The following is a 27,847-nucleotide window of genomic DNA, read 5'->3' as shown; positions in this document are numbered from 1 at the left end:
CCCGATGGCATTCTGTGAGCTCTCTCCACCGAGAAGAACTTAGAGAAGGGGTGAGGCGCATAGATGTCCAACCATTGTTCCAGGAAGAGCTCCATGCTGGGCCCTTCCTCCCCCTCTGGGAGGCCGAGGATGCGTATATTGTTGCAGCGCGATCTTCCTTCCCCCTCATCCACACAGGCCTCTAACATTTTCAGATGATTTATTGTCTGGGAGAGTTGTTGATTTAATGCCTCTAATGTTATCTTCAGTCCCCGAGATGCGCTGTTCCGTCTCCCCCGTACAAGCGAAGAGTTTCTGCAGGTCATGGCGCAGAAAGGAGACATCCGCCGCTATACTGTCAATTTTCATCTACATCGAGGAGCAGGAGTTGGCAATGGCGGCCATCACGTCTCTCAGAGAGAGGGCAGTCTCGTCCTCGGGGGGGGGGGGGGGGGGGGCTGTGGGGGGTGTCTGTGGTGTGTGGGACTGCGAGGCCTGGGCCTGTGCCACCGCAAATTGGTCCATCTTGCTTTGCGTAGAGGCTTTTTTCAATTTGTCTTTGCCCATCCTTGGAGAGAGGTAGTTTCGCCGGCTTCGTGGTGCTATTTAGTCCAGGTAGCCGCGGGTTTTGCAGGATTGTGTGCGCCCGGGAGGGACCGAGGCTTGCTGTGGATCGGGTAGGTCAGTGTGTGCAGCGGCAGTCCCGGTCAGGCGAGTTCTTCAGCCAAAGTCTCTCGCAGGTGTGGCTCGGAGAGGGTCTTCCACCTCGGGTTTACCAGTGCATGGGTTTGGGGTGGTGACTGAGGTAAGAGTCTTCCCGGCTCGGCAGTCGAGCTCCTCGTGGGCCAGAGATGGTCCGGCGTTTTCCGTCAAGTCTGCTTGCAGTACCGTCGCTCCCTGCAGCCCGACGGGCCCCAAATTGCATTACGCGCCGGCGGCGATCTTGGGAGCGCGGGAGCCCTCTCTGCTTCGCTCTTCACTCGCCTCGGGTTTGCTCTTGGGGCTCCGATTTTCCCTGAATTTTGCATCCGATGGTGCCCCAATGCGTCAGCTATTGATGCAGGTATCAGAAGTGTATAGAACTCTCAGGAATCAGGCTATAAAAGACAGGATATTTGCAGCGGTCACAGAGCCGATCGAACTCACGTCCGCTCCATTGCACTGCTGGCCACGCCCCCCCAAATCCTAGAGTTTTTAAGTCGTTCGCCAACAGGACTCTCCCAGGCACCTCACTCTGCACACTAAAAGATATCTTTACAGTCATGTCATTGCACTGGATGAGAGCTGGTAATCGTGGAAGCATTTTAACAGGGATGCCCAGCAAGCTTAGTGAGGTATTTGGGTGCCTTAGCAACATCCTCTAGCTTGAAAAACTATTCATCCACTAGAGTAATGCTGGCCCCAGTGTCTCTAATGGCAGGGGTCTCCTGATCATTGACAAGAACACTGTCTTTATAATACTCTTTAGTATTGTCTGGGATGGAATTATAGACATCTAAATTATGTTGTTCCCACAGACCCAGGGACACGAAAGAAACACTGGCTGAGACTTTCATGGGTTTCTCAGGCAGAAGGTGAAAGTTTCCACTTGCCATTTGTACTACTTCCTCTGAGGAGAAGGCTAAGGAGACAGTGTGGATCCCTGAAGGTTTACCCTTGCACAGGGTCAGTAGACCCACAAGCATAACATTTTCCAAATGTTTTGACAAATGTGGGTTTCTGCTGACCTCCTTCTGGTTTGGCACCAGAGGTTTCACTAGCCTGATTCTGTTACCCTTGTGGCTTACCCTTCTGATGTTTGGGGTCCTCCTTTGGATTGCAGGTAATAGAATTCTCTTTTGTATCTTTCTTGTGCTGCTTCCCCTCATCCTTCTGAGTTGCCCCAGAATCCTTGTGAGTAGTCCTGTTGGCAACCCACAAGTCAGTAGCCTTTGCTAACTTCTTTGGATCAAGTTCCTTAGAGTCAGCCAAACTGTCTCAGCTCAGGAGAGCAGGCATCAAAAATTGATTCCAACAAAAATAGATTTCTAATTCCTTCAAAGGTGTTAACTCTGTAACCCTTTACCCGACCATCTAAGTTTTTCAAACATTTACACACCCAGGTAGCCCAAGGGGTACCATCATGCTTTTTGAGGGTCCAAAACATCTTAGGGTACTGGGAAAGAGTTTTCCCAAATCTAGCTATTAAAGCTAGCTTCACATGTTCATACTGCAATCTTTCAAGTTCCCCCACCTCCATTACAGCATCCGTTGCAACCTGGGGGGACCTAGACAAAAGCCAAGGAATCAAACGATTCCCTGTGGAACCCTGAATCCCATAGTTATACTCAAAAGCAGCCAGCCAATCCAAAATATAAAGTCTCACCTCATACATACTCACAGCTTCTTTGGGCATGCGAGGCCTCTTAGGACTGGAAGACCTAGAAGACTCTGGGAGAGAACCATTTTCAAGAGACAATTTCTTCATTCAAAGTGCATGATTCAATTCCATTTCTCTGAGGCTGATTTCTTGATGTTTGTTTTCAGTTTGCATTTGGAGCCTTTTGAATTCTAACTTAAGTCTCATCTTTTCAAGAGAGACACATTCAGTAGTGGACCTGGTAGGGTGTCTGTGGCTAAAGGTTGAGGAACCAGAACAGGTAGAGGGTTAGTGGAGCTCACATCCTGAGACTCCTCTGACTCTTCAATAATATTAGAGTTAGACTCTCATCCTCATTTTCCTCATCAACATCATCCACATGTGGTGAGACGTTGGGGGTTACAGTCCAATTTATCAATCTTTGGTGTTCCAACAATCTTTCAATCAATTCATTTTTCTTTCCTAACAGCCAGGTTCCTATTTTTACACATCTTTCAGTTGATCTACTGTAAGAATGGCTAGGGCCTCCCATTTGTAGTTATCCATATTAGGCATTATCAAACAATTGATTCTCTAGTGTAGTTTGGACTATTTTGAACAAAGGTAAGAGTAGCACTCTCAATGTAACACCTATACTTTATCCTCACCGCTGTACACCAGTGTTAGGCAGAATTGTAGGCAGTACCACACAGAATTAGGACTACAGGTGTAAGCAAAAACCAACCTTTGATATAAGTCTGTACCACACACTTTTGGTAGCGAGCGGAACAGCCAGGCTCATCTCAAGAGGGAATGTGAGCAGTAGAAGAAGTTACACAGAAGTAGAAATCAACTCAATAACACCAATATACTACAGTATCAAACTCTAAGTTATAAAGACAAGTTTGAGCTCCCCTGAAACAGGAGCCAAATGGCACTTCAGTACTTTTAAATAGGTATAAAAAGCATAGGTTTGTACAAATGATTAGAAAACACTTCTTTTAGATAATGCAAAGGTTCAAATGTATTTGTATTTGTATTTATTTTATTTGTATAGCGCAAACCAGGCCCGGAGGCTACCGGGCGCATATTTTGAAAGCAATGGTTACATAAGTTGCATACAGTGATTATATATCAATCAATAAATATAGCATAGAAATAGGCATGGGTAAGTACAACGATACATGGTTTGTCGAATAGTACATCCAAACAAAGGTTATCGCATCAAGTTTTCAGAGTGTAGCTTGGGCATTGGCAGTGACTAGCCAACATTTGGCTCTATGTTTGAATAGGTTGAAGGAGGGGAGGTTTCTGATAGTCATGGGGACAGCATTCCACAATTTGGCTGCCATGACCAGGAGTCATCCAGATGTGGACCCCTTGCTCACTGTGCTCAGAGAGGCACAGCTCCACCTCACTGATGAGGCCCAAACAAGGCTGAAACACAAGTATGGGGTTCCTGTTGGTACTCTTGTTCAGAAGGGAATTGCCACATCATTTCGGTGCTGGACTGCCCATGGGGGTGGGGGAGACAAAGATTGATATGCAAATGGGTATTTCCCATCTGTGAAAGGTACAGTGAGCTAAACTGTAGCTGCGGACTCTCCAGTGGGTACCTGCAACTAAGTGAATAAAGAGGTTTCCTTTTTGACTTGTGGCTCGTGCACTTCATACCCATCGGTCTACTTTATCAAACTGCTGCCTCTGCTCGGGGGTGAGGAGGAGGGGGGTGGATAGCCAGTGACATCCACTGCCCCCCAAAAAGACATAACTCCTCCAACAATGTAAGTGCCATCCTCATTTTAGCTCATCTGTCAGTGCACTGTTTGCACCTGCCCATAATGGAAGATCACGTCTATCATAATTCCGGCTTGTGCTGCCTTCAACTGATATGGCAGTGCTGTGGATTATTTTTCCTACCAAGTTGTGCTTGCGATCCTGCCTGCTGCTAGACTGCCCAGAACTTCTGCTCTTGCTACTGCTACACATGGATTCGATAATATTGTACATAAGGAGACGAGTAGGTGCAGTGATCTTTTCCTGTCAAGTAAAGGGGTTGGAAAAGTGGAACATCCTCCATATAATTGTGTGTTCGAACTCTGCCACGGGTGATTGCCTTCGAAAGGTTCATTCATGGTTTTGAGTTGCATACTGCCGGTCCAATGACGCGTGTGTTTTATTGTTGTCGTACCGCACCTTCAGTGCAGTGGCATAGGGGTGTCCTTTGGACTCCCCAAGGTTTAAATACCTTATCTGGGATGAACTACTGTTCCCCAGAGAATGTAAAGTTAAATTGACTTTACTCGTCTTTTTAAATTCATAGACCCGACCCAGCACAAACTATCTTCCTATAGAGTGCTGGAGGGGTTACTTAGTATCCCCTATGTCTAAACACTCTTGTAGCTGTCAAAAGCTACCCTTTCTTGTTGAAATGGCTGGTGGTTTTGGTTTTATAACAAACTACCATGATTTTTCCGGACCGCGAACACTGGTAGCTAAATATCGGGGCCGCTGTGTTTTTCAATATGGCGCCCAAGACCCCTCTGTAAAAACAGACTCTGGTCATCTTTTTTTCGCCGTTTCTTTGTGGCAGGGTCCTTCTAGTGTTTAACTCTGCGCGCCAAACCAGGTTTGGTCCCTTTGTTCGTGGGCCTTTGGCGGGCTTCAGGACTGAAGGCCGCCGCTGGCGCCCGAGTGTCTAGGGTGGGCAGGAAGTGAGGAGGTGCCCGAAACTCCCTGTGCTTGGTCTCCTAGGAGACCCAAATGCACTCTGGTTAGATTGGCTGGCTGTCTGGCAAGGACAGCCACCCTACTGGGTGAGTGACAGCTAGGCTGGAATGAATGGGAGAAAACTGTTTAAAAGGCGAGGTTCCGGGACTGGAAGGCAGTCGACCGCTGGAACGAAAGAGCCGAAGATTAGCTGGAAGAGGACGGCTGTTGCAACCACTGGACCGTTGGTTTGCCCGGTGAAGCCTTGCTGCAACCCTGAATTGTCAGATCTCCAATCGACAGAGAAGCTCCTTCAAGGGCAGCTTCTTCCTTTGAGTTGGTGGGACCAATCAACTCGGCAGACGCCTGGATACCATTCTCGGAGCTGGTTAAGGTTAACGAGGGAGAAGGCCACCAGTTGTTGTTTGGAAGCCAGAGCTACTTTAGCTGAAGTGACGCCATTTTGTTTGCTCCGACAACTATCCCGTGCATTGCAGGAGTCCCCCGACATCTTCCCTCTTGTCCCCACGACTGATGCTCAGGAACAGCGAGACCTGCTGGACCTACCAGGAACCACTGTCTTCAGCTGCATCTCATGGTTCAAGTTCGTGAAACTTTCCCAACTCACAGGCCTAATCAGCTTGTGACCTAGCATACCTTTCTTTATCATCTGAACTACTCCTAAAAACTTTTACAAAGACTTCTCCATTTGTACCAGAACTGTGCTGTCCTATCCAATAACACTAGACTATTGACTTTGGCCTGGCCTATTGAATTGAACTGACCCTCATGATACATTGAACTTTTGCATAATCTAAAGGAAGTGTTTTCTAATCCTTTGTACAAACCTATGCTTTTTATTCCTATTTAGAAATTACTGAAGTGCCATTTGGCTCCTGTTTCAGGGGAGCTCGAACTGTCTTTAACTTAGTTTGATACTGTAGTATATTGGTGTTTATTATTGAGTCGATTTCTACTAGTGAAGGTTTTCTAAATGACTGTGTAAATAAATGTCTGTATTTTTACCAAGAAACTTTGAGTGCAAGTGTCTTCTTAAACCACTGTGATTGTGATACTTCTGTGGAACTTCTTCTACTGCTCACATTCCTTCTTGTGGTAAGCCTGGCTGCTCAGCTTGCTACCAAAAGTGTGTGGTACAGACTTCTACCAAAGGTTGGTTTTTGCTTACACCTGTAGTCCTAATTGTTTGTGGTGTTCCCAGAGGGTACTACCTGGAATTCTGCCTAACAGTCTTCCCTATCATTCTCCTTACATAATTACAACACTGATTGTGCCTGTCATTTCTTTCAGCTAAAGAATTATCTTGTTTCTGTCTGCAATTCTTCAATTTGTCTTCTCTTCTCACTTCCTTGATGTACCTCAATGATCTTCTCTCTGGTTTCTATCTCACTTTTACCTTTTGATTCTTGTATTCCCTTTTCAATGTTTACAAGTGTGTTCACTCTCTCTTCTCATATCTTACTCCTTCAATCTATCCCCTTTCCTCCATACGGATCAAAGTCCATCCTATGGGAATGGAGTGGAGTCTTTTTGCACCGCAAAAAAAGCTCCTTTAAATGTGTTGCATGCGCACTCACGCTAACTCCTCCCTCTGGTCTTGCCTGTTAGTCCTTTTCAAATGGATTGTGTCCTCCCATGTATTCCTCATCTTAGATATCTTGTCTCCCAGCTCTGCTGCTTCGGAAAACATTTTCACCAGAGGGCGATGTGCTCAAAGCCGCAGGATTCAAGTCCCTCGAGGGCCAGCGTCAACGTCATCCGCAGTATAAAGGGCTCAAGCCGCACCCGTTACCTCAGTTCCATTTTTCCGAGCACTGCTTCACAAATCAGTTTTTCTAAGAAATGTCCTCGTCATCGACTCAACCACACCCAAGACGGGTTTTAAAAAATGTCTGTCTGAAGTGTGGTAGAAAAATGTCGATTACCGACCCTCATCGCAATTTCCTTTGGTGTTTGAGCCCTGACCATCGGGTCGACGAATGTGGTTACTGTCAGGCAATGTCCAATAAGGCTCTTAAGGAACGGAAAGGTAAGCTGGCGGTGGGGGAGGAATCTTATAAGTCTTCGAAAAGAGAAAGAGATTCAGGAGGGTTGAGTGGAAAGTCTCGACACGGGTCGAGGAAATCGAGGTCTAAGAGTCGCTTGAGGAAATCTTCCTCGTCTTTGTCCAAAAAATCTGAGAGAAGGGTTATTTCCCATCCTTACAAGCATGATTCCCCTGAAAAATGCTTAAAATTTTCAAGAATGCAGCTCAGACCCCCTCGAAAAAGCTGCGTGAAGAACATGCCCCTGTCCATTCCAAAGGTGACAGAGGGAGATCAAAATCTAAATTCGCGTGAGCCGCCAAAAAGTCGAGGGTGTCATCGGAGGAAAGTTCTCCGACGCCTCATGAAAAAAGAATGAAACCACCGGTGCATAAATCGGGGGTAATCGAAGTCAAAATGGCATCAAAGTCGAATATCGACTCAACGCAGCCTTCGACAACAGCATCAAGTCCGCCATCAAAGATGGCGTCGATCCCTTCCGCAACAGTGTTAAGGCCTCCATCGATGACGTTGAAGCCTCCTTCGAAAATGTCGAAGCCAGCGTCCATACCATTGATGCCTTCAACGCCATTGTCGGGGTATTCTTTAATCTCAATGCCAAAATCGACACCTATGTCTAAACCTAGTTCAATGCCACCCCCTTTACCAGAAAAAATATTCCAGCCTCAACCCAGGCAGGAACTTTTCAGATATATGTCCTCTATCTTTGAGGAACAGTCCTCTGAAGAGGATGTTACTTCAGCTGCGGTTAAATCTGGAACCAAGGAGGTTCCTGAGGAGCTAGTAGACCCACATTCTAAAATGGCTGATCTTTGTGACTGCCTTCAGTCAGCCAGTGGCCTAGATATTTTCCCTGAAGTAGAGTTTGAGACCAGACCCTGCAGATCATGCAGACCCTGGGTATAGAAATTTAATGGGAAGAGTCATTGACTTCATGGGATGGAAGACAGCTTCCCCAAATTTCAATCAGGAAGATATGAAGATATGACTGACATCCTTAATGAGGGATCTCAAAGGGACCCTGTCCTCCCTTTTCATAAGGCACTGCAAAAGAGGGCGATAGCAACTTGGAAACCCCAGATTCTGGGCCAGCAGTTAATAAAAGGTTTGTAAGAAAGTACAGGCCATCCTTATCAGATCCCGAGTACCTATCTAAGCATCCCTCGCCAGAGAGCTTGGTGGTACAGGCTGCAACCTCCACTAGGCAGTCAGGTCATCCTTCAATACCACCTGACGGGGATGACAAAATATTCGATGCTTGGGCCCGGAAACTCTTCTCTTTGGGCAGCATGGCCCTTAAATCCACAAATGTAACTTGCACTTAGACAAGATTTACATACACCCTGTGGGACTGTATAACATCAGCGGCTGAACACATCCTGGAGGATGAGGAACAGGATGGTTTCCTGGCGATGGTGAAAGATGGAAAAGAGGCTATGAAGGAATGCCTCCAGTCAGGATTGGACACTGCTGGTAGTGTAAGCAGGATTATGGCATCTAGCGCGTTCCTGTGCAGATTTGCATGGCTGAGAAAATCTGGCTTTGCATCGATGTGCAGTCCAGATTACTCAATATGCCCTTTGATTGCTTGAGGTTGTTCGGCAGCAAGGCGGACAAGAGCTTGGAGAAGCTGCAGACCTTGAAAGCGGCAGCTAAATCACTCAGCGTCGCTAATAGACAGCCTCAGCAACACTCCTAGACAGGGTCATCTTCCTGGAGGAGCCGTTCCTTTAGTTTCTGCTCATCTTTTGGAAGAGGGAGGGGGACAGGCCAGTCGAAGGCAACAGAAAAAAATCCTTTTGTGGTGGAAGAGGGAAAGACGCTAGATCAGCCCCAGCAGTGGCTACTTCCTCCTCAGCCGCTTCTGCAGCCGCTGCAAAGCCACTCCGAGGTCTTCACCCACAAGACCCCGGTGGGAGGCAGGATCACTCTGTGTCTGAACGAATGACTGGGGTGTTGCGTCAGATGGCTGGGTGCTAGAGATAGTGACCCATGGTTACTGCCTTCCTTTTCAACAAAGCCCTCAATATCATCCACCGGGAGCCAATTCTGTCAAAATTCCACACCCGCTCCTTGTACAGGAGATTTCAACCCTGCTGGAGAAAGGTGCAATAGAACATGTACCTGTAGCAGAGAGGAACAAGGATTGGTACTCCCTGTATTTATTTCCTCATTCCCAAAAAGGACTCAGGATTGAGACCCATCTTGGACTAAGAAATTTGAACAAATCCTTAGGAAGGACAAGTTCAAGATGGTGACCTTTTCTTAGATCCTTCAGGCTCTTCAGCTTCAGGACTGGCTGGTTTCATTGGACCTTCAGGATGCTTACTTTCATGTGCCAATCCATCTCGAGCACAGAAAGTACCTGAGGCTTGTGGTTGACTGTTCTCACCATCAATTTCAGGTTCTGCCATTTGGGCTGACCTCCATCCCGAGGGTTTTCACCAAGCTGATGGCGGTAGTGGCAGCGAGTCTCGGGAGAGGGGGGATTCACATCTACCCTTACCTGGACGATTGGCAAATCAGGGCAAGTTCACCCGAACAAGCCCAGGAACTTCTGGCCATGACCTGCCACTTCTTACAGGCTGGGCTTCGCCCTCAATTACAAGAAGTCACAAATGATTACAAGCCAAAGACTCGAATTCATCGGAGCAGTCCTGGATACTTCCTATTTTCTGCTAGGCCTCATGGCATCCTGAATTTTTCTGGTGCCAGAGGCCAGATTGAGGATGAGATCCCTTTTTGTTGAGTGAAGGAGGAAGAAGCATATCTTAATTATTGTGTTTACTTGTGGTTCTAATGTTAGTGCGTTGTCCGCTAGGACTCACAGGTTTTTGACTACGTTTGATGGTGTGGGGTGTGGGCGCAGCTCCCAATTCTATCGGCCATGGTATGTAGGTGGTGTTTTCTTGGTTTTGGATATAATCATGATTTCTGTCTTTCCTGGGTTGATTTTTAGGTTGTTGGCGTTCATCCAGTCGTAGATTTCTTTGAGACATTCGTCCAGAGTTGTGCTTTTCGATGTGCGTTTTCGATTTTGTAGATTATTTGAATGTCTGCGTAGTTGTAGCACATACTATTGTATTTTTTTGAAGACTTTCATTTGCGGAGTCTGGTAGATGTTGAAGTAGAGTGGTGAAAGTGAGGATCCTTGTTTCTACTCCAGTCGTTAACTTGTGGAGCAGATTTGAAGGGCTTTATCCAGATCGTCTCAGTTCTGTTTGCTAGGAATGATTTTATCCAGATTAGTGGCAAGTCTGTTATACCTATATCTTCTAATCTCTTGATGAGAGTGTCATGGCTTACTGTGCCGACTGCTGCAAAGAGGTCGCGCAGAATCAGGGCTGAGGTTGCGTTGGAGTCAGCGTTTGTCTTTAGATCATCCCAGATGGATAGGAGTGCCGATTCTGTTCCTCTCGCCGGTCTGAAGCAGACTTGTGCTTAGTCCAACAACTGGCGTTTTTCTACATGCTCTTCAGTTAGTTTGTACACGTAGGTTTCTAGGAGTTTTGCCGGGTAGCGGATGTTTGAAATAGGTCTGTAGTTGGAGATGTCTTCCACGTCGCCACTTGTGTGCTTAAGGTGTGGTTTAATATACGCATATACGCTGATTTGCCGGATCGTGGTGCAGTCCCTGTTGCGAATGACCAATTCAAGAGATTTCTGTAGTATTCTAATGGTGTTCCCTGTGTGAGGTTTGATTTGTAGATGTCTGGCGAGCCTGCTTTCTTGCTATCTTTTACCAGCTTGACAAATGTCACTACTGATATTTGCGGGAAGTTTTGGAGTTTGTGCTCTGGTTCCTCGTTGGATTGGTCAGTCTGTTTTGTATATGTTGTCCAGTGTTGATTTTATTTTTTAATTGATCCGCTAGGTTGTTGCATGATGTCTGTTACTGTAGTGGAGTGTTGTTGCAACCTGGTGAGTTTCTCATTTCGTTTGATGTCATTTCTTTTTGTGTTGGGGGCTTTGGTGATTCTATCGTCATAGTGCCCTTTCTTGGCCTTTTGCATTTCCTTCTTGTATGATCGAATTCGCCTTTGGAACTGAGTTTTCTTACATTGGCCATATTGTTTCCTCCTTTGTAGTTCCAGCTTCTTTTTCATGTTGCTCAGTAGTGGGGTGAACCATTTTGCCAATGCTCTTTTTCTTGAAGGGGTAAACTTTTTTTTTCGTGGAGATGCTTTCGATTGTATCAGCGATCCTATTATGTAGTGGGTCTGTTTTTCCGTCTTGGTCTGCCTTGTCCATTTCGGTTGCAGATGGTTTTGTCAGTTCAAGTTGTTCTATTAGGTTGCTTGCTTTGATCATTTTCCACTTTCATTTAGTGGTCGGTGGGAGCTTGACGGGCTGGTTGGTAGTTTCAGTTGGTAACGTGATCACAAATGGAATGATGAGATGGTCGCTCCAGCGTATCTGTATCAGCAGTGCGGTGTTGAAGTTGTTTTGTTGGGCAAAATTGCATCAAAAGTGTGTCCTGTCGTGTGTTGCTCCTTTTGACCAGTTGTAGTTTCATGGTTGCTAGTTGCCTGATTAGTGAACTTTGAGTTTTCCTTCAAACCATATGTTGAAGTCCCCTATGATTATCAGATGTTCATGTTGGATGGCTATGTTGGTGGTGGCTTCTATGAAGTTGTAGACGAAGGTTGCATGTCGGAGGTCTGTAAACCAGTATGAATTTAATGTTTGTTTTTGGGTTTACTGACTGGTGTCTTTGAATGCTATTTTGAGGCCTCCTCCTTTCTTTTTTCCCCTTTCTGTTTAATTGTAGGCATTTGAAGTTTTTGGGGAGGCAGCTTCGGAGTGTGATTTTGTAGTTGTTGTCGAGCCATGTTTCTGTGATGAATAGGATGTCGATGCCGTTGTTGCACAGCGGGTCGAAGATCTCTGTTGAGTGCTTGACGATTTTGCGTTTATTAGGTTGCAGTGGACTTTTAGGGAATGATTTGGTTTGTGCTTTATTATTGGTGTTGTCTCCGTTTGTGGTGGTGGTACAGTATTTTGTGTCGTCATCGAATAGTTCTTCCAGGTTGAGTCTTAGGTTTTTGTTTTCTTCGAGTTCCTCTTCTATATTTTGTGGCTGTTGAAGGGTGGGTCATCGTGTTCTTGTGATATATGGGGTTAGGACGTTGATTGTCTTCTTGTTCCCTCTGGCTTTGTCTGTTCTTCTTCTGCCTGGCTGTGTTCTGTTGTTGGTCTTTCTTGGTTTGTTGGGTTGGTTTGTTGCAGTGATTGGTTGTTTGGGAGGTATGGTGTTGGGTATAGAGTTTTCTCTTCTGCCGGTGATTTTCTGTTTTCGATTTTAGCTGGGGTGTGTTCTGTGGTTGAGGATCTGTGGTGGTGCTCAGTTGGGTTTGTTCTTTCCCATTTGCCTTTCTCGTGGTCCTATTTGTTTTTGTTGCATTTTGTGTTAGTTGGTGGTAGATGGTTGGGTTGGTGTGGGAGTATTGCTCCTTTTATTTATTTCTATTTTTTTTGTTTGGATTGTCGAAGACGGGTTCCTTGTAAATTAGTCGGTTTGTTTCCTTTGCGGTTGCAGGGGCGGTAGCCCACATGCAGTGCTTTTACCATTTTTTAAAACTGATTGTTCAATTGCAGGCGCTTTTCCCGATTTCGTTTGGTTCTTCATGTCCGTGTGTGCTTGATTAAGGGGGTGGTGCTATCGTCGCGCTAATCGGTCTTTCAGGCATAGTCCGACTCGCAGGTTTAATCTGATGAGGCGGGTTTGTCCAGTAAAGGTTGCGGGCTTTCTGGGGGGAGGCTGGCTAGCTACTGTGTATGGTTCTATGTATGTCTAAGGGGAACACAACTGTGTGTAGTTAGTGGCTGTCGGGGTGGTATAGCTAGGACAAATTCTCTAGCTGTTTTAAAGATTTGATGATCCTCTGGGAGTGTTGTAGACTGGGATTCAGTGTGATCTCTCCAGGGGCGAGGCAGGTTAATTAACTAATGTTCCCAGTCTTCTCTAGACTGACTCGAGCAGTATTAACAATCGTCTTAGTGCAACGCTAGCTATTATTTACCGTTCTATCTTAGGGTTTCGCCAGCTAGTAGTCACAGTTCCATTTCAATGTGGCACAGGCTAATGGTCACATTCCTCTCTGTATGTGACACAAAAAAATACAAAATACAAGGTAACATTAACAATTCACTCTGAGTGCGACGCAGGCTAATATTCTCAGCTCTATATCAATTTGGCACAGGCTATCCTAATGTGGCAGAGGCCAAAGGTCTCAGTCCTCTCTAGATGTGGCTCAAGGGGACATAGACAATTCTCTGAGCGTGATGCTAATGGTCCGTGTCCTTTCTTGGTCTGACTCGAGGCAGTATTGAGAATTCTCTGAGTGCGATGCAGGCTGATATTCACAGTTCTATCTCAATGAGGCAACAGGTCCGTATTCACGGTTCCGTCCCATTGTAGCGCAGGCCGGTATTCACAGTTCTCCAGCATGGGGTCTGGCATGGATTCACATGCTCATGAATATTCCCCGTCGTCAGGCTGGGAATCCTCGGTAAAGAAAAAACCAGTATCAGTTTCGTTTCTGATCTGTCTTTCGTAGTAATAACCAATCACTGGTCTCTGCGTCATACTGACCACAGCCAATGACTGCCCTCTACCTAAGCACCGCCTCTGGCAGCCATCTTCAGATTTTTACCGCACGTTCATGTGTTGGGATCCTCGTGCTATTGCTCTCGAGCGTTAGTGCTATTTTTCGCGCTTTTTCACAAAAAACTTCGATTCTTTCGGTCAAAAGAGCCTCAAGCTCCACCGATCCTACATCCGATCAACGGGGACCCGTGTCGGATTCATCTGTGCCCCTCAAGGGTGAAGATTTCGTCGAGCTACACTTCGGAGGACTCCAGAAGCTTCTCAGGCCCGGTCTCGGAGATGGCCCAGGAGAATGGAAGCTCGACGCCCGGAAAGCTGTTCAGGGTCTGCCCTGGATGCCAGCTGCAGAACGTCTTTAAGGAGGACGAACACTCTTTCTGCCTTTACTGCCTTCATGAGGACAAGACGCACGTGGAGAAGGACTGTGCGTTTTGCGGCAACATGTCGGAACGGACCATGAAGGACCGCCATCAACGTCTCGCCAACTGGCTGGAGGGTAAGAGCCCGTCTGGCGAGAAGAAGAAGAAATCCGAGCGGTCTTCTAAGACCTTTGAGGGCGCCCCGGCGACGGGGGCCCAACATAAGGCCAAGCACCGCGAGTCCGCTGGCACCGGGAGCGCCGAACGGTTGGGCTCTACGGGCGCCAGGCAGGGCGCACCCTCCCCGGCACCATCAACCACGAGCCAACGCTCTGGGTCGGGTAAGAGGAAGGCCGAGCACCCGGCGAAGCTCCTGGAGAGGCCCCGGTCGAGCTCTAAGGCAGAGGAGGAGCGTGGCAGTGCCCCCTCCCTCAAGGATAAGGCGGTGAGCGCACCTAAGGTGGTGAAGGCCTTGATCCATCCGACCAAGCCCTCTATCGAAACGGTCGCGGCGGCCCTGGCTCAGCCTGTGGTGGCTGCACCAGTGGTGGCGACCTCAGGGCCCAGAATCTCCCTGCCTCCTCGGAGGGAGTCTTCTTTTGTGCCCATCGATAGGACCCCCGTGAAACCCTCCGTGGGGAAGAAGGGGGGGCAGGGCGTCGTCGTAGATTCGGCCTCAACCTCAGAAGAGGAGCTGATCGAGGTCTTAAGCCACGGCCTAGGCGTGGAAGAAGGCCAACCCGTCGGAATGGACCCCGACGCAGGTGACGACGACGACATCGTCGAGGATACCGACGGGGCCCCTGCTCGCCCGTCGGACTCCCCTCTGCCAGCGCCGCAAGACAACTCGGCGGCCATTTTGTTGGCCATACAGTCCTTATGCTCCGAGATAAGGACGAGGCTACCGTTACCGACGGAGGAACCTCTCCCGTCGGGGGATCCAGAACCGGGACCTTCTGGTGTTCCCCCTACCAAGAAAAGAAGGATCCATCCACCACCTCCTTTTCAACCGTCGCGCCCCGTCCAGCCCTCCTCCCCGTCCACCCGAGGGGATGATACGGGGACTGACACGGCAGCGACGGGTACGGACGACGAGGCATACGACGAGGATTTTCCGTCGTCGCCTCCCACCAGGGCTTCTCCGCCCGACGAGATCGGATCTTTCCACTCCATGATCTCCAGGGCTTCCGAGCTTTTCCAACTCTGCCCTGAGGAGAAGAAAAAGGAAGGCTTCCTTTATCAGCGGCGCGAGGCCAAGAGGAAGACGGTCCTCGCAGTGCCTCTGTTGGACGACATTTGGGATGAGGGCCTTTCCCTCCTCAAGAACCCTTCCACGACGCCAGCTAGAAGAGACCGGTACGAGAAGAAGTACCGGGTCCCGGACACGGCCCCCCTATGCCTCCGGGCGCAACCTACCCCGGATTCCGTCGTCTCCGCGGCAGCCAGGAAGAAAGCGGGGGGGGCCTCCACATCGACTTCCCCGCCGGACGGCGAGGGAAAGAAATTGGATGCTATGGGACGTAGAGTCATCTCGTCGGCAGCGACGATTAAAGCGGCCAACGCCTTGGCTATCGTGGCCCGCTACGACAGGGAGCTCTGGTACAAGATAGCTCCCCTGCTGGATTTTCTGCCGGACGACAAGAGGGCGGAGGCCCTGGAGATCCTGCAGGAAGGTGAGGTGGCCTCGGACCACGCCATCGCCGTGGCGACGGACATCGCCGACACTGGGTTCCGCCAGCTGGGCAACGGCGTTTGCCTTCGACGTCGTGGATGGCTCAAAGCTACGGACTTCCGGCAGGACGTCCAGACCAGAGTCCTGGACATGCCCTTCGACGGGAACAACCTGTTTGGGAAGACAGTGGACGATTCCCTTCAGGCCATCAAGGCGGATACTGAGACGGCCCGGGCCCTTGGAGTCCTGCAGCAACGACGGACGCCCTTTCGGAGCGGCGGAGGCAAGGGCGCCTCCAAAGGTTCCGGCGGCGGTTTCGCTTCCTACCGCCAAGCGGCCCGCTCGTCGTCGCAAGAGGCCTACAGAGGACGAGGCAAGTCTAGCGGACCCTGCCGTCGTCGCCAAGGAGGTCAAGGCGGCAAGGCCGCGTCCAAGCAGGATTGAACCGGCCGTGGGGTCGGGCCCCCACCGAAGCACCCCGGTGGGAGGCCGGCTGGCGGGCTTCGTCAGCGTGTGGGAGTCCATCTCCACCGACCGTTGGGTGCTGGACTCCCTGGCCCGGGGCCACGCGCTCGAGTTTCAAAGAAGGTGCCCGCGCGTCCCCCCCGTGGCCAGGAAAGAACTTCACGTCCCTCAACTTCTCCTGGAGGTAAAGGCGATGCTCAGAAAGGGCGCCATCGAACTCGTCCCAAAGAGGCTTCGGGGCTCCGGAGTCTACTCGAGATACTTCCTCGTGAAGAAGAAGACGGGAGGATGGCGCCCCATCCTAGACCTGCGACGTCTGAACAAGTTCATCAAGGCGCAGAAGTTCCGGATGGTCACCCTCCAGCACGTCCTGGGTCAGCTGGAGGAAGGAGACTTCCTATCGTCGTTGGATTTGGAGGATGCCTACTTCCACATTCCCATCCTAAAGGGGCACCGAAAATTCCTCAGGTTCGTGGTCCAAGGGCGTCATTACCAGTTCAAAGCCCTTCCCTTCGGACTACGGTCGGCTCCCAGGGTATTCACCAAGTGCCTCGCACCGGTGGCGGCGCAGCTGCGCCGCGAGGGGATTCACGTCTACCCCTACCTGGACGACTGGCTCATCCGCGCCAAGACGAGGGAGCTCGCCGTGGTCCACACGGCAAGGACCGTCCAACTCCTCACGGACCTGGGATTCGCCGTGAACTACGCCAAATCCCACCTGGTGCCCGCGCAAGTCGCACTGTTTCTGGGAGCGAGGCTCGACACAGTGTCCCTTCTGGCCTCCCCGTCGGAGGAGAGGACCAGGACCATCTTGGGCAAGGTGCAACGGATGTTGGTGGCCGACGCGGCCAAAGTGAGGTCCATCAAGTCCCTCCTCGGGATGATGTCTTCCTGCATCTACCTCATTCCCATGTGCAGGCTCCGGATGCGCCCGTTGCAAGAATTCCTGGATGCGCGCTGGATCCAGACGACGGGCAGCTTCGAGGAAAGGATCAAGCTCGACGAGAGCTTCCGACGAGCGATACGGTGGTGGGGCACCCGCGCGCATCTGACGGCGGGCATGGACTTCCAGACCCCAGCCCACCAGGAGACTGTGACCATGGATGCCTCCCTGGAAGGGTGGGGAGCGCACACCGAAAATCTGCACGCAAGGGGACTCTGGCTCCCGACGGAGAAGTCCCTGCATATCAACGTCCTGGAGCTCCGTGCAGTGTTTTGGGCCCTCAGGTCCTTCCTTCCGTCCCTCAAGGGCAAGGTGGTGAGGATCTTCACCGACAACACCACCACCATGTTTTACATCAGGAAACAGGGCGGAACCAGGTCCCCAGCGCTGTCCAAGGAGGCGCAGGACCTGTGGCATTGGGCCGTCGCCCAAGGGATTTTTCTGGTGCCGTTTCATCTGGCAGGGATAAAAAACACCATCGCCGACTCACTCAGCAGGGAGCTGCGCTCGTGCCACGAGTGGGAACTACGGCAGGATCTGGTGGATCGCCTCTTCCGACGGTGGGGCACACCCCAGATCGACCTGTTCGCGACGGCGACGAACACCAAGTGCCGGAGGTTCGCCAGCAGGTTTCCCCAGACGAGGAGCATGGGCGATGCTTTCTCGTTCCCCTGGGAGGGCCTGTTCCTCTACGCGTTCCCTCCCTTGCCTCTGCTAATCCGGCTCGTCAACCAGCTCAAGAGGTCACGGTGCAGGATGATCCTCGTCGCACCTGCGTGGCCGAGGCAGATATGGTTCCCGGACTTGCTGGACTTGTCAGCGTCCCCGCCGATGAAGCTGCCGGCGGACGTGGATCTACTCTCCAGGGAAGGAGGCGCCATCCTCCACCACGACCCGAAGTCGCTGAACTTGCAGGCCTGGCTCCTGCAGCGCTAGAGTTTGGAGGATACGACATACCGGCCGATTGCAGAGAGGTTCTTGCAAAGGCCAGGGCGTCCTCGACTCTTAAATGCTACGGACACAAATGGAAGAGGTTCTCTGTCTGGTGCCACGCACAGAAGATTAACCCTCTACGGATTACGGCTCCCCAAGTACTGCCGTACCTGCTGACGCTGGCCAAAGCTGGTCTGGCACACGCGTCCATCAAGATTCATCTTGCTGCGATCTCCCGATACACCAGAACCACGGGGCGGACGTCCTTGTGGTCTCATCGTCTGGTGAAGGAGTTCATGAAGGGACTGTTCAGATCGTTCCCGCCGGTGAAGGCTCCGGCCCCGGCGTGGGAGCTCAACGTGGTGCTGACCAAGCTCATGGGACCTCTGTTCGAGCCTCTGCACTCGGCCCCGTTGAAGTTTCTATCGTGGAAAACAGCTTTTCTTGTGGCCATCACCTCCGCACGACGAGTGGGAGAGATCCAGGCCCTTTCCTGCAAGGCCCCGTACTTGACTTTCCACGACACGAGGGTAGTGCTCAGGACGCACCCCTCCTTCATGCCCAAGGTACCGTCGGACTTCCATCTCAACGAACCCTTGGTGTTACCTGTGTTTTTCCCGTCGCCTTCGTCGCCGGCTGAGAGGACTTTGCACTCGCTGGATGTAGCTAGAGCGCTGAAGTTCTACGTGGACCGCACGAAGGGTTTTCGGAAGACGTCACAACTCTTTGTGAACTTTGGACCTGTCAATCAGGGGAAGGCTCTCTCGAAGGCTTCCATCTCCAGATGGCTCTCCGGCTGTATCATGTGCTGTCACCGGTTGGCAAACCGACCGCTGCCTGGCCGTCCGAGAGCCCATTCCACCAGAGCGATCGCAGCTACCACGGCGTTCCTATCTGGTGTGCCCCTACTGGACATATGCAGGGCTGCTACGTGGAGGTCGACGCACACCTTCACGAAATTCTACTGCGTCGACCGGGATTCCAGGGAGGAGTCCAGGGTCGGCCAAGCAGTGCTGCGCAACCTGTTCGCCTGAGGTGAGCCTGGTGAGGAGGTAAGATGCTTAATGTTGAGTTGATGTGATGCTTAATGTTGAGCCTTTGCCACCTCCCGTGGTTGTGCATGTGTGTACTGCTATGTATTCTTTATTCATGAGCATGTGAATCCATGCCAGACCCCATGCTGGAGAAGGAACAAGTTACTTACCTGTAACTGTTGTTCTCCGGCATGGGTCTGGCATGGATTCACATGCGAACCCTCCCGCCTACCCCTCTGCGGCTCTTCACTTGGTCATACTGCCACTTCACGTGCTTCCAAATCTGAAGATGGCTGCCAGAGGCGGTGCTTAGGTAGAGGGCAGTCATTGGCTGTGGTCAGTATGACGCAGAGACCAGTGATTGGTTATTACTACGAAAGACAGATCAGAAACGAAACTGATACTGGTTTTTTCTTTACCGAGGATTCCCAGCCTGACGACGGGGAATATTCATGAGCATGTGAATCCATGCCAGACCCATGCCGGAGAACAACAGTTACAGGTAAGTAACTTGTTCCTTCTAGCCTAATGTGCCAGAGGCTAATGGTCCGTCCTCTCCAGATGCGGGTCTGTGCAACATTCACAATTATCTCTGATTTGTCTCAGGCTTATCCAGAGACAGACAAAGTCAACATTTCTGAGGATCCCAACAAAAGGGCTACAAATATTTCCTCATCAAAGGATTCTGCAACTGCTTTGAATCCTTTTAAAAATTGCAGTCAAAGACCTCAAGGCAAACGACCAAATCGACTGTCCTCTGCTGATAGATTCCTCTGAAGAGGCTTTTTTCACAAAATTCTAGGCATTGATGCACTCTAATTCATTGAATCCTCGGTTCCAGAGGATTGTCCCCCAAGAGCCTCAGCCACAACTGCAGACTCTACCATCTGCAGATCTGGTCTTAGAATCTCCCCTCCCCCCCGCCCGAGAAAGGCGATATGAATCTGCAGAAAGAGGAGGAAGAGCATTCTTCAGGTCGAAAGTTCCCTGACTGTGTCCTGGATGTTATGACAGATTTGAATATTCCTAGGCCATAGACTGCTCCGGCGGTAGTAGTACCCAGTTCCTCTGAGTTAATACACGCTCCACATGAGGAATGTCCAAATTGCCTGCAATTCGGCTGCATGTCCTTATTTTGTAGATATACAGGGAAGCCATGTAGTCCATGGCAAATTCCTTATTTGATTTGTACACCCGATTCTCTTGATGCTTTCTCCAGTATAGATCCATCTTTTGGTCAAGGTGGTCGTAAAACCAATGTTTGACAAATGCCGGCTGCCACTCCAAGATTGTAAATTTGAATACCAGCCCTGTTAGAAATGTCTGCAAACAGAATGGCAGAGGATGCAAATTGCACCTTTGTGGCGATTTTGGGTCTCTTCTTCCTTGCCCTTTACTTCAAAACGCCAATCCTTCAATTTCCCGCCTATATTTGCTGTACTTCAGTGTTATTGGTAAAGGTGGAAAAAAAGTTTGGAAAAGCATCCTTTTCTTTAACATTAGCAAAAGCAATATTTTAGAAAGGAGATATTCATTTTAGGCCTGTTGTCATGCAGGCAATAAACAACCAATTGTGGAAGCGGGAGAGTAAGGATGAATAGTTCAAGGTTATTCTTTCCATATTTAAAAGTTTCTTGTCCCTTATGTCTAACACTACCCTGTCCATATTTTCTTCCTCCTGCAAAAATGTCCTTCATTATATTGCATCCTTCCTTTGAAAGAACCCAGTTTGGCAATAGAAAACTTGGATCATCCCCTTCCTTCAGAAGTATGAACTTGAGCATGCATCCTTTCCATCAACCTTAACCCATTACCATATAAATTAAGCTCCTGCTCCTTCACTCACCGACACAAAGATTTCCATACCCTAGTATGCCAATGACAACCAACCGTGCCTCTAGGTGTTATGACATTTCCCACCTAAAAAACCGCTTCAGTAGCATAGCGAGCCTGAATAAAATATTTCCGTTGGGTGGTGAGAGGGTCAGCAATATTTGCCATGTCTTATTAAAATAAAAAGGGTTTGCAAAAAGGCCCATCTTGCCCTAACCAAAGAATGTCCCTTCCTATGAAAGCAAAACTAAAATAAGTTGACCTTCAATATCCCTCAAAATAACATACAAAAGAAAAAGGTACAATACAGTTTCTGTCATCAACTTCAACCAGGTTAGGCAAAACATCATATATATCTATATGTATTCTATCAGTTTTAGCGCACAACAACCCTTGTCTTCCAGGTTTACTTTTCCTTCCCCTGAACTGTTTCAGGAAAGGAACATTTTGAAATATTCTGTTTCACCAAAGTGCTTTTAAGGTTAATGAAAATGTTGTTCCCCTGGTTACTTTCCTTAAGTGACAAAGGAAAATATATATATTTTTTTTAACAATAAGGGTTTAAATATATCGAAAAACAGTCTTTTGTAGTATTCAGGATGGTGAAAGCAAAAGTGTTCATTTTCAACAAAGGTTTCTTAAACCAAAGTTTATTTCAAACAACTTTTGGATTTCCAGGTTTACTCCCTTGCCAAAATCTTCTTCAACTGAATTGTTAAATTTCAACCAGTACTCGATAGAACAAAACTTCTTGTCCTCCCTTTGGTTCACATAGATCCCCTGGTGTTCTTGCCAGGTATTTTTTCCAAAGAACGTTCAACACATTTAGGAAATTCTGGTTTACGCTCCTACCAGAAATATATCCATTTTGACTCCTACTGACCACTGGTGTACTCTCCTGCCAGGTATATTCCTAAAATAAAATTTAAAAAAAATGTCCCAGTACCTGATACTCCGATCATGCACCTGTCGGAACGCCGAGGTCACCACCAGCAAACGGTCAACTCATTGGTTTCTCCTGGCGTCTGACTTGTGATTTGTGGTAATGACAGAGTTCAGCTATGGGTATGACATCTGTAACTTGTCCGACAACCTGTCTGCAGTAGCTGACCCCTCTGCAGTTCTCCTCTGGAGTCCAATAACCTCTATCTGGTCTCCCTCAACTCCAGTACTTTGGGGTGACAGAAGGCAGCCTGGGAGCACCTCTCCTCTGCTGCCTGGTGCACTCATGGACGTCTGCCTCTTAGCAGCTCCGCTTCCTGCTGCGCCTACTCTGTAGCCCGACCTGGCTTCTCCTTCACTTTCTCCTGCTCGTTCTCGTTTTTCTTCTGCCTGCCTGCTTACAGGTGTTGCTTGCATTTAAATGTATCACACTGTTGATTAAAGAGACAACCAGTAGACCGCACATTACTATTGGCCATATTGTTAATCCTCAACTTTCTTTTCCCCAGTAATTGGCGCCTTCTTGGAATTTGAGTTCAAAGGATTTCCCCAGTCTTAACTTTTGTTGCATATTTTTATCCACATAACAATCCTCAACATTAAATGCCAAAGGCGTTTGAAAGAGATTACAGGGTTCTGTATTTGTATAATGGCAGCAGTCCTTTAGAAACTCTGGAATTAGTTTCTTCACTGTCAAGGGAAAAATACTGCATCTCTCTCCTTGGTCATCACCCCTCCCCAGTTATCCTTCTCCCACATGATCCTACCTCCTGACACCACCCCAGGGTCATGTAGCTGCCTTTCCCTGGCCATGTGGGAAGAGACCATCACCGGGGAATTGGAGATGAGACTGCAGGCTTCATCACAGTAGCCTCACCAAAATACCCACTTCCTAATAATTTCACTCTCGTAACCCACCGCACCTTCTCCAGTGCTTTGTGTCCGCATTTCATCTGGGGGCATTTCATGCTCTCTGGTTCCTCCACCAAAACACCTAGTAATCCCCAATTTTCTGAGAGAATGTTGTGCTGAAAGCATGAAAGAGATCGTAATGAAGCACCTTACTGCCACTTGCACCCAGAAAGTTGGTGTTTGACTCGGGATGCAGAGGGTAAAATTTGCATCCGCAGGCTGTACCAGCTGGTAGCGCTTCAAGGTACAGGCGCTTTGCTCAGGGGCCCGGTAGCATGTTACTATGCGATGTGGCCCATCAATGGGAGTTTTCTTCCCTAGATGAAAATAGCCCCATGTTTTGGTTCTGTTTCTGTGGTTAGGCTTATTGGGTTATTTTCTTTTGTTCCTCATTACCGTGAGATGGGGCAAGAAATGGGAAGTAGAAAATCTCCAAGGAAGAGGCATAGACTGGTCTGAGAAATGTGTTTTTTTATTTTGTCGGTTCAGTAATCACTAACCACACTTACTATCTTTCTTGCTCGAGACTTGCCTCCTGCGCTGAGATGACAGCCGAAAAATCTTATGACTTTTAATACCTGTGTTCTTATCTGTTCAGGTATGGGAAGGCCGGTGGCGTGTCATCCCTCACGATGTTTTACCCGACTGGTTGAAGGACAACGACTACCTTCTGCATGGGCATAGGCCACCTATGCCCTCCTTCAGAGCGTGCTTCAGAAGCATCTTCCGAATACATACAGAGACTGGAAACATCTGGACGCACCTACTAGGTAACTATCACGGAAAATCAATCGCCTCTGTGGTGCCAGTTAATGGTTGTGTAGTTTTCAATATCTGAAACCTCCGCCTTAGAGAAAGGAGAACGTTGGCTGTGATTTTATTCCCGTGCAAGCAGCTTGTTGGGCAATGAGTTTTGGAAACTTAATAAGGAAAAATGAGACTGCCTTATAACTCACAAGGACAATTGTGCAAACCCACCAAAAGTCGTTTACGGTTATTCTGGTTCTTTCACATAAAGGCACAGCGTTATGTCATAGTATAGCTCTAACCCCCAGAAATCGGGTGTTCAGAGGTTTGCCAACTGCCCACCGGACCGGGCCTAAAGCAGGCCAGTGTGAAGCAATGGCAGTAGGACGTTACTGCCCCTCTCAGCTCTTCAGCGCAGGGTTTATCGCTGTTTGCACACCAGTGATTTTTGGGGGTTTGGAGGGGTTCTGCAGGTACTGTACGTGACCAGTATTCTCCTAAAACATTTTTAAAAAAACAATGTGGACTCTATGGAAAATAGTAAAGAACAACACTGGAAGACAGCCTGGGAGCAAGAGGCGGCACAGGTATGTCTGAGGGTTGAGGTGTTGCTTGAATGGTGGAGGGCGAGGGGACTAATTTATGGGGCATGGGGGAGGGTGAGAGTGTAAGGAAGGCATGGTATCAACAGTACGACAGACACAAGTGACCACAGTTCAAGGGTGTTTATTGAACTTTCACCAGGGTGAGATAAACGCCTATCTAATCCCAAATCTACAGATGGGGTCAAGCTACGACCATCAAATAACAATGCAGTCCCAGTCAAGTCCTGTCAACATAAGGGCCTATACTAAAAAACCTATTGCCAATCCCTACCACTAATTTACAAAATAAGGTGGGGTAATGGTCATGAAAAAGAAAGAAGTGTTCACAAAGTAAGTCAGGATTTTCAGGCCACTGGCCACATTTCCAGTACGGGACAATGCCGTTCACTCGAGCAAAGCACACTCTCTGGCTTCTGCAGCACAAGGATACAGTTTGTCTCACATATCAAGACCTTTTGTGTCCAAGCCTCTTTACTTCTTGCAAGTCATTTAACTCGGAGGGCCTTGTATACTAAAACAACACGAAAACGTTATTTTCCAGCACTCAATTTGGGTGTCCCTACTGGATCCCCACAGCCGGGCTCAGATCCTTTTGAAAGCAAAAAGTTCAACATTGGATCACCCTCTTCCACACTCAGATCCCTTTTAAACTATGTTCAGATAATTCTTTCGTGTCGATGTCATCTGACGTATAAAGGGCTCGAGCCGCGCCGGTTGGTCTCAGTTCTGTTTTTCCAAGCTTCTGCTTCATGTTTCAAAATGGCGCGTCAGTTCTTTCATTAAAGTGTGGAAGGAAGATGTCCATTACCGATCCTCACCGCAACTGCCTTTGGTGCCTCAGCCCTGACCATCGGGTCGACGAGTGCGGTTTGTGTCAGGCGATTTAAGAGTAAGGCTCTTAAGTTAGCGGTGGGAGAGGAGTCTTTTAAGTCTGCAAAAAGAAAAAGACTCGGCAGAGTCGAGTAGAAAATCTCGACACAAGTAGAGGCGATCGAGGTCGAAGAGTCGCTCTAGGAAATCCTCCTCCTCTTCGTCTAAAAAAAAATCGAAGAAGCGATGTCACAGATCTTCTTCCTCTTCTTCCTCCTCACCTGAGAGAATATTTATGTCATGTCCTTCTAAGCATGATTCCCCTAAAAAATGGGAGGCCCTTAGAGCTTCAATGCTAAAAATAAATTGCGTGAAGAGCATGCCCCTGTCCAATCTAAAACTAATCACGCAAAATCCGACAAAGTTGAGGGCGTCCTCGGAGGAAGATTTTTTCCGGCGCCTCCATGAGAGAAAACAAAAACCTCTGGTGCATAAATCGAGGTTGATGGAGGACAAAATGGCGTGGTCGTCAAAGTCTAGCAGCGACTCGACGCGCCCTTTGACTACGTCGAAGCCATTACCCAAGATGTCATCGATACCTTCGGCCACAGTCAAAGCCTTCCTCGATGACCTCGAATTCCCTTGATAATATCGAAGCCAGCATCTATTGCATTGACTCCTTTGACAAAGAAATATTTAATACCAATACCCACAGCAACACCTATGGCTAAATCTAGATCAATGCCACCAGCTTTACCAGATAAAATCTTAAATCCTCAGCCCAGGCAGGAATTCTTTAGATCCATGTCCTCTATCTTTGAGGAACACTCCTCTGATGAGGATATTCCAACAGCTGGTGGTAAATTTGGGGCAAGAGAAGTTCCTGAGGAACTAATAGACCCAAATACCAAAATAGCTGATCGTTATGACTGCCTTCAATCGGCCAGTGGCCTAGATACCTCCCCTGAGGTAGAATTTGAAAGACCAGACCCTGCAGACCTTGCAGAACCTGGGTATAGGAACCTCATGGGAAGGGTATTCGACTTGTGGTGGAAGACAGTGTCCCCGAGTTAAGACCATGATGACATGACAGATATTATTGATGAAGAGCCACAGAAGGACCCGATCCTTCCTTTTCACAAAGCTCTGCAAAAAAGAGTAATGGTGAATTTGGAAAACCCAGAATCTTTACCAGCTGTCAATAAATAATGTGTGGGAAAGTACAGACCTTCATCTTCAGATCCAGAATATCTGTCTAAGCATCCCTCACCTGAGAGCTTGGTGATTCGAGCTGCGACTGCAAATATGCAATCATCTTATCCATCCATGCCAGCTGACTGGGATGACAAAAAGATTGGTGCTTGGAGCGAGGAAAGTCTTTACTTAGGGCAGTATGGCCCTTAAATCTACTTATGTAACTTGTACTTTAGCTAGATTTACACACACCTTGTGGGACTGTTTGAACGCAGCGCTGAACACATCCCGGAGGGTGAGGAACGGAATGTTTTCCTGGCGATAGTAAGGGATGGAAAGGAGGCTATGGAGGAGTGCCTCAAGTCAGGATTGGACACTGCTGATAGTGTGAGCATGTCCATGGTGTCTAGCACGGTTTTACACAGATTTGCTTGGCTGAGGAAGTTTTGCATCTGATGTACAGTCCAGGTTACTCAGTATGCCCTTTGACGGCTTGAGGCTGTTCGGCAGCAAGGCGGATGAGAGTTTGGAGATGCTGCATACCTCAAAAACGGCAGCTAAATCACTCAGCGCCACTATAAAACAGCCCAACAACATTCATCTTTCTGGAGAAACCGTCCCTTTCGTTTCTACTCCTCTTTTGGAAGAGGGAAGGGGCGGGCAGTCAAAGAGGTCCACAGAGAAGACCACCTCGTGGTGGAAAGGGAAAAGGTGCTAAATCAGCCCCAGCAGCGGCTACTTCCGCCTCAGCTGCTGCAAAGCCACTCTGTGGTCTTTACCCACAAACCCCCGGTGGGAGGCAGGACCACTCAGTATCTGAACGAATGGCGGGGCATACGTCGGATGCCTGGGCGCACGTCGGATGCCTGGGCGCTAGAGATAGTGACCCATGGTTACTGCCTTCCTTTTCATCATAGACCTCAAGATCATCCACCGGGAGCAGCTCTGTCAAAATTCCAGACCTGCTCCTTGTGCAGGAGATTTCAACCCTGCTAGAGAAAGGTGCAATAGAACATGTACCTGTAGCAGAGAGGAACAAGGGTTGGTACTCCCCTTATTTTCTCATCACCAAGAAGGACGGAGGATTGAGACCCATATTGGACTTGAAATTTGAACAAATTCCTCAGGAAGGACAAGTTCAAGATGGTGACCCTTTCTCAGATCCTTCAGGCTCTTCAACTTGAGGACTGGCTGGTTTCATTGGACCTACAGGATGCTTACTTTCAAGTGCCAATCCATCTCAAGCACAGAAAGTACCTGAGGTTCGCAGTTGGCGGATCTCACTATCAGTTTCGAGTTCTGCCATTTGGGCTGACCTCCGCCCCAAGGGTTTTCACCAAGCTGATGGCGGTAGTGTCAGCGAGTCTCAGGAGAGGGGGGCTTTACATCTACCCTTACCTAGATGATTGGCTAATCAGGGAAAGTTCACCTGAACATGCCCGGGAACATCTAACCATGACTTGTCACTTCCTACACAAGCTGGGCTTCTCCCTCAATTACAATAAATTACAAATGATTCCAAGCCAAAGACTCCAATTCATCAGAGCTGTCCTGAATACAACCTCGGGGAAAGCCTCGCCTCCCCGAGGCGAGAGCTCGCACATTCTGGAGATGTTAACAAGGTTTCAAAATGCCCAACATATGCCGGCTTCCGATTTTCTAAGGTTGCTAGGCCTCATGGCATCCTGCATCTTTC

General features: G+C 48.7%; 1 protein-coding gene across 8 annotated transcripts in view; it reads left to right on the top strand.

The window, feature by feature from the left end:
- Window positions 1–27,847, top strand: part of LOC138487712 (adiponectin receptor protein 2-like) — a 1,243,553-nt gene that overhangs the window by 293,010 nt on the left and 922,696 nt on the right. For 3 of the 8 annotated variants that reach the window (XM_069614255.1, XM_069614256.1, XM_069614257.1), the window contains one exon: window positions 23,394–23,565. The exons of the other annotated variants lie outside the window; for them this stretch is intronic. In XM_069614255.1, coding sequence (XP_069470356.1) covers window positions 23,394–23,565 — 172 coding nt within the window. The remainder of the gene's footprint in view (window positions 1–23,393; window positions 23,566–27,847) is intronic. 8 annotated transcript variants of the gene reach the window in all.

The sequence above is a fragment of the Ambystoma mexicanum genome, chromosome 9, assembly GCF_040938575.1.
Source record: "Ambystoma mexicanum isolate Mex_15411 chromosome 9, UKY_AmexF1_1, whole genome shotgun sequence".
NCBI lineage: Eukaryota > Metazoa > Chordata > Amphibia > Caudata > Ambystomatidae > Ambystoma > Ambystoma mexicanum.
The sequence above is the reverse complement of the archived record's forward strand: the minus strand, read 5'-3'. Positions and strand labels throughout refer to the sequence as shown.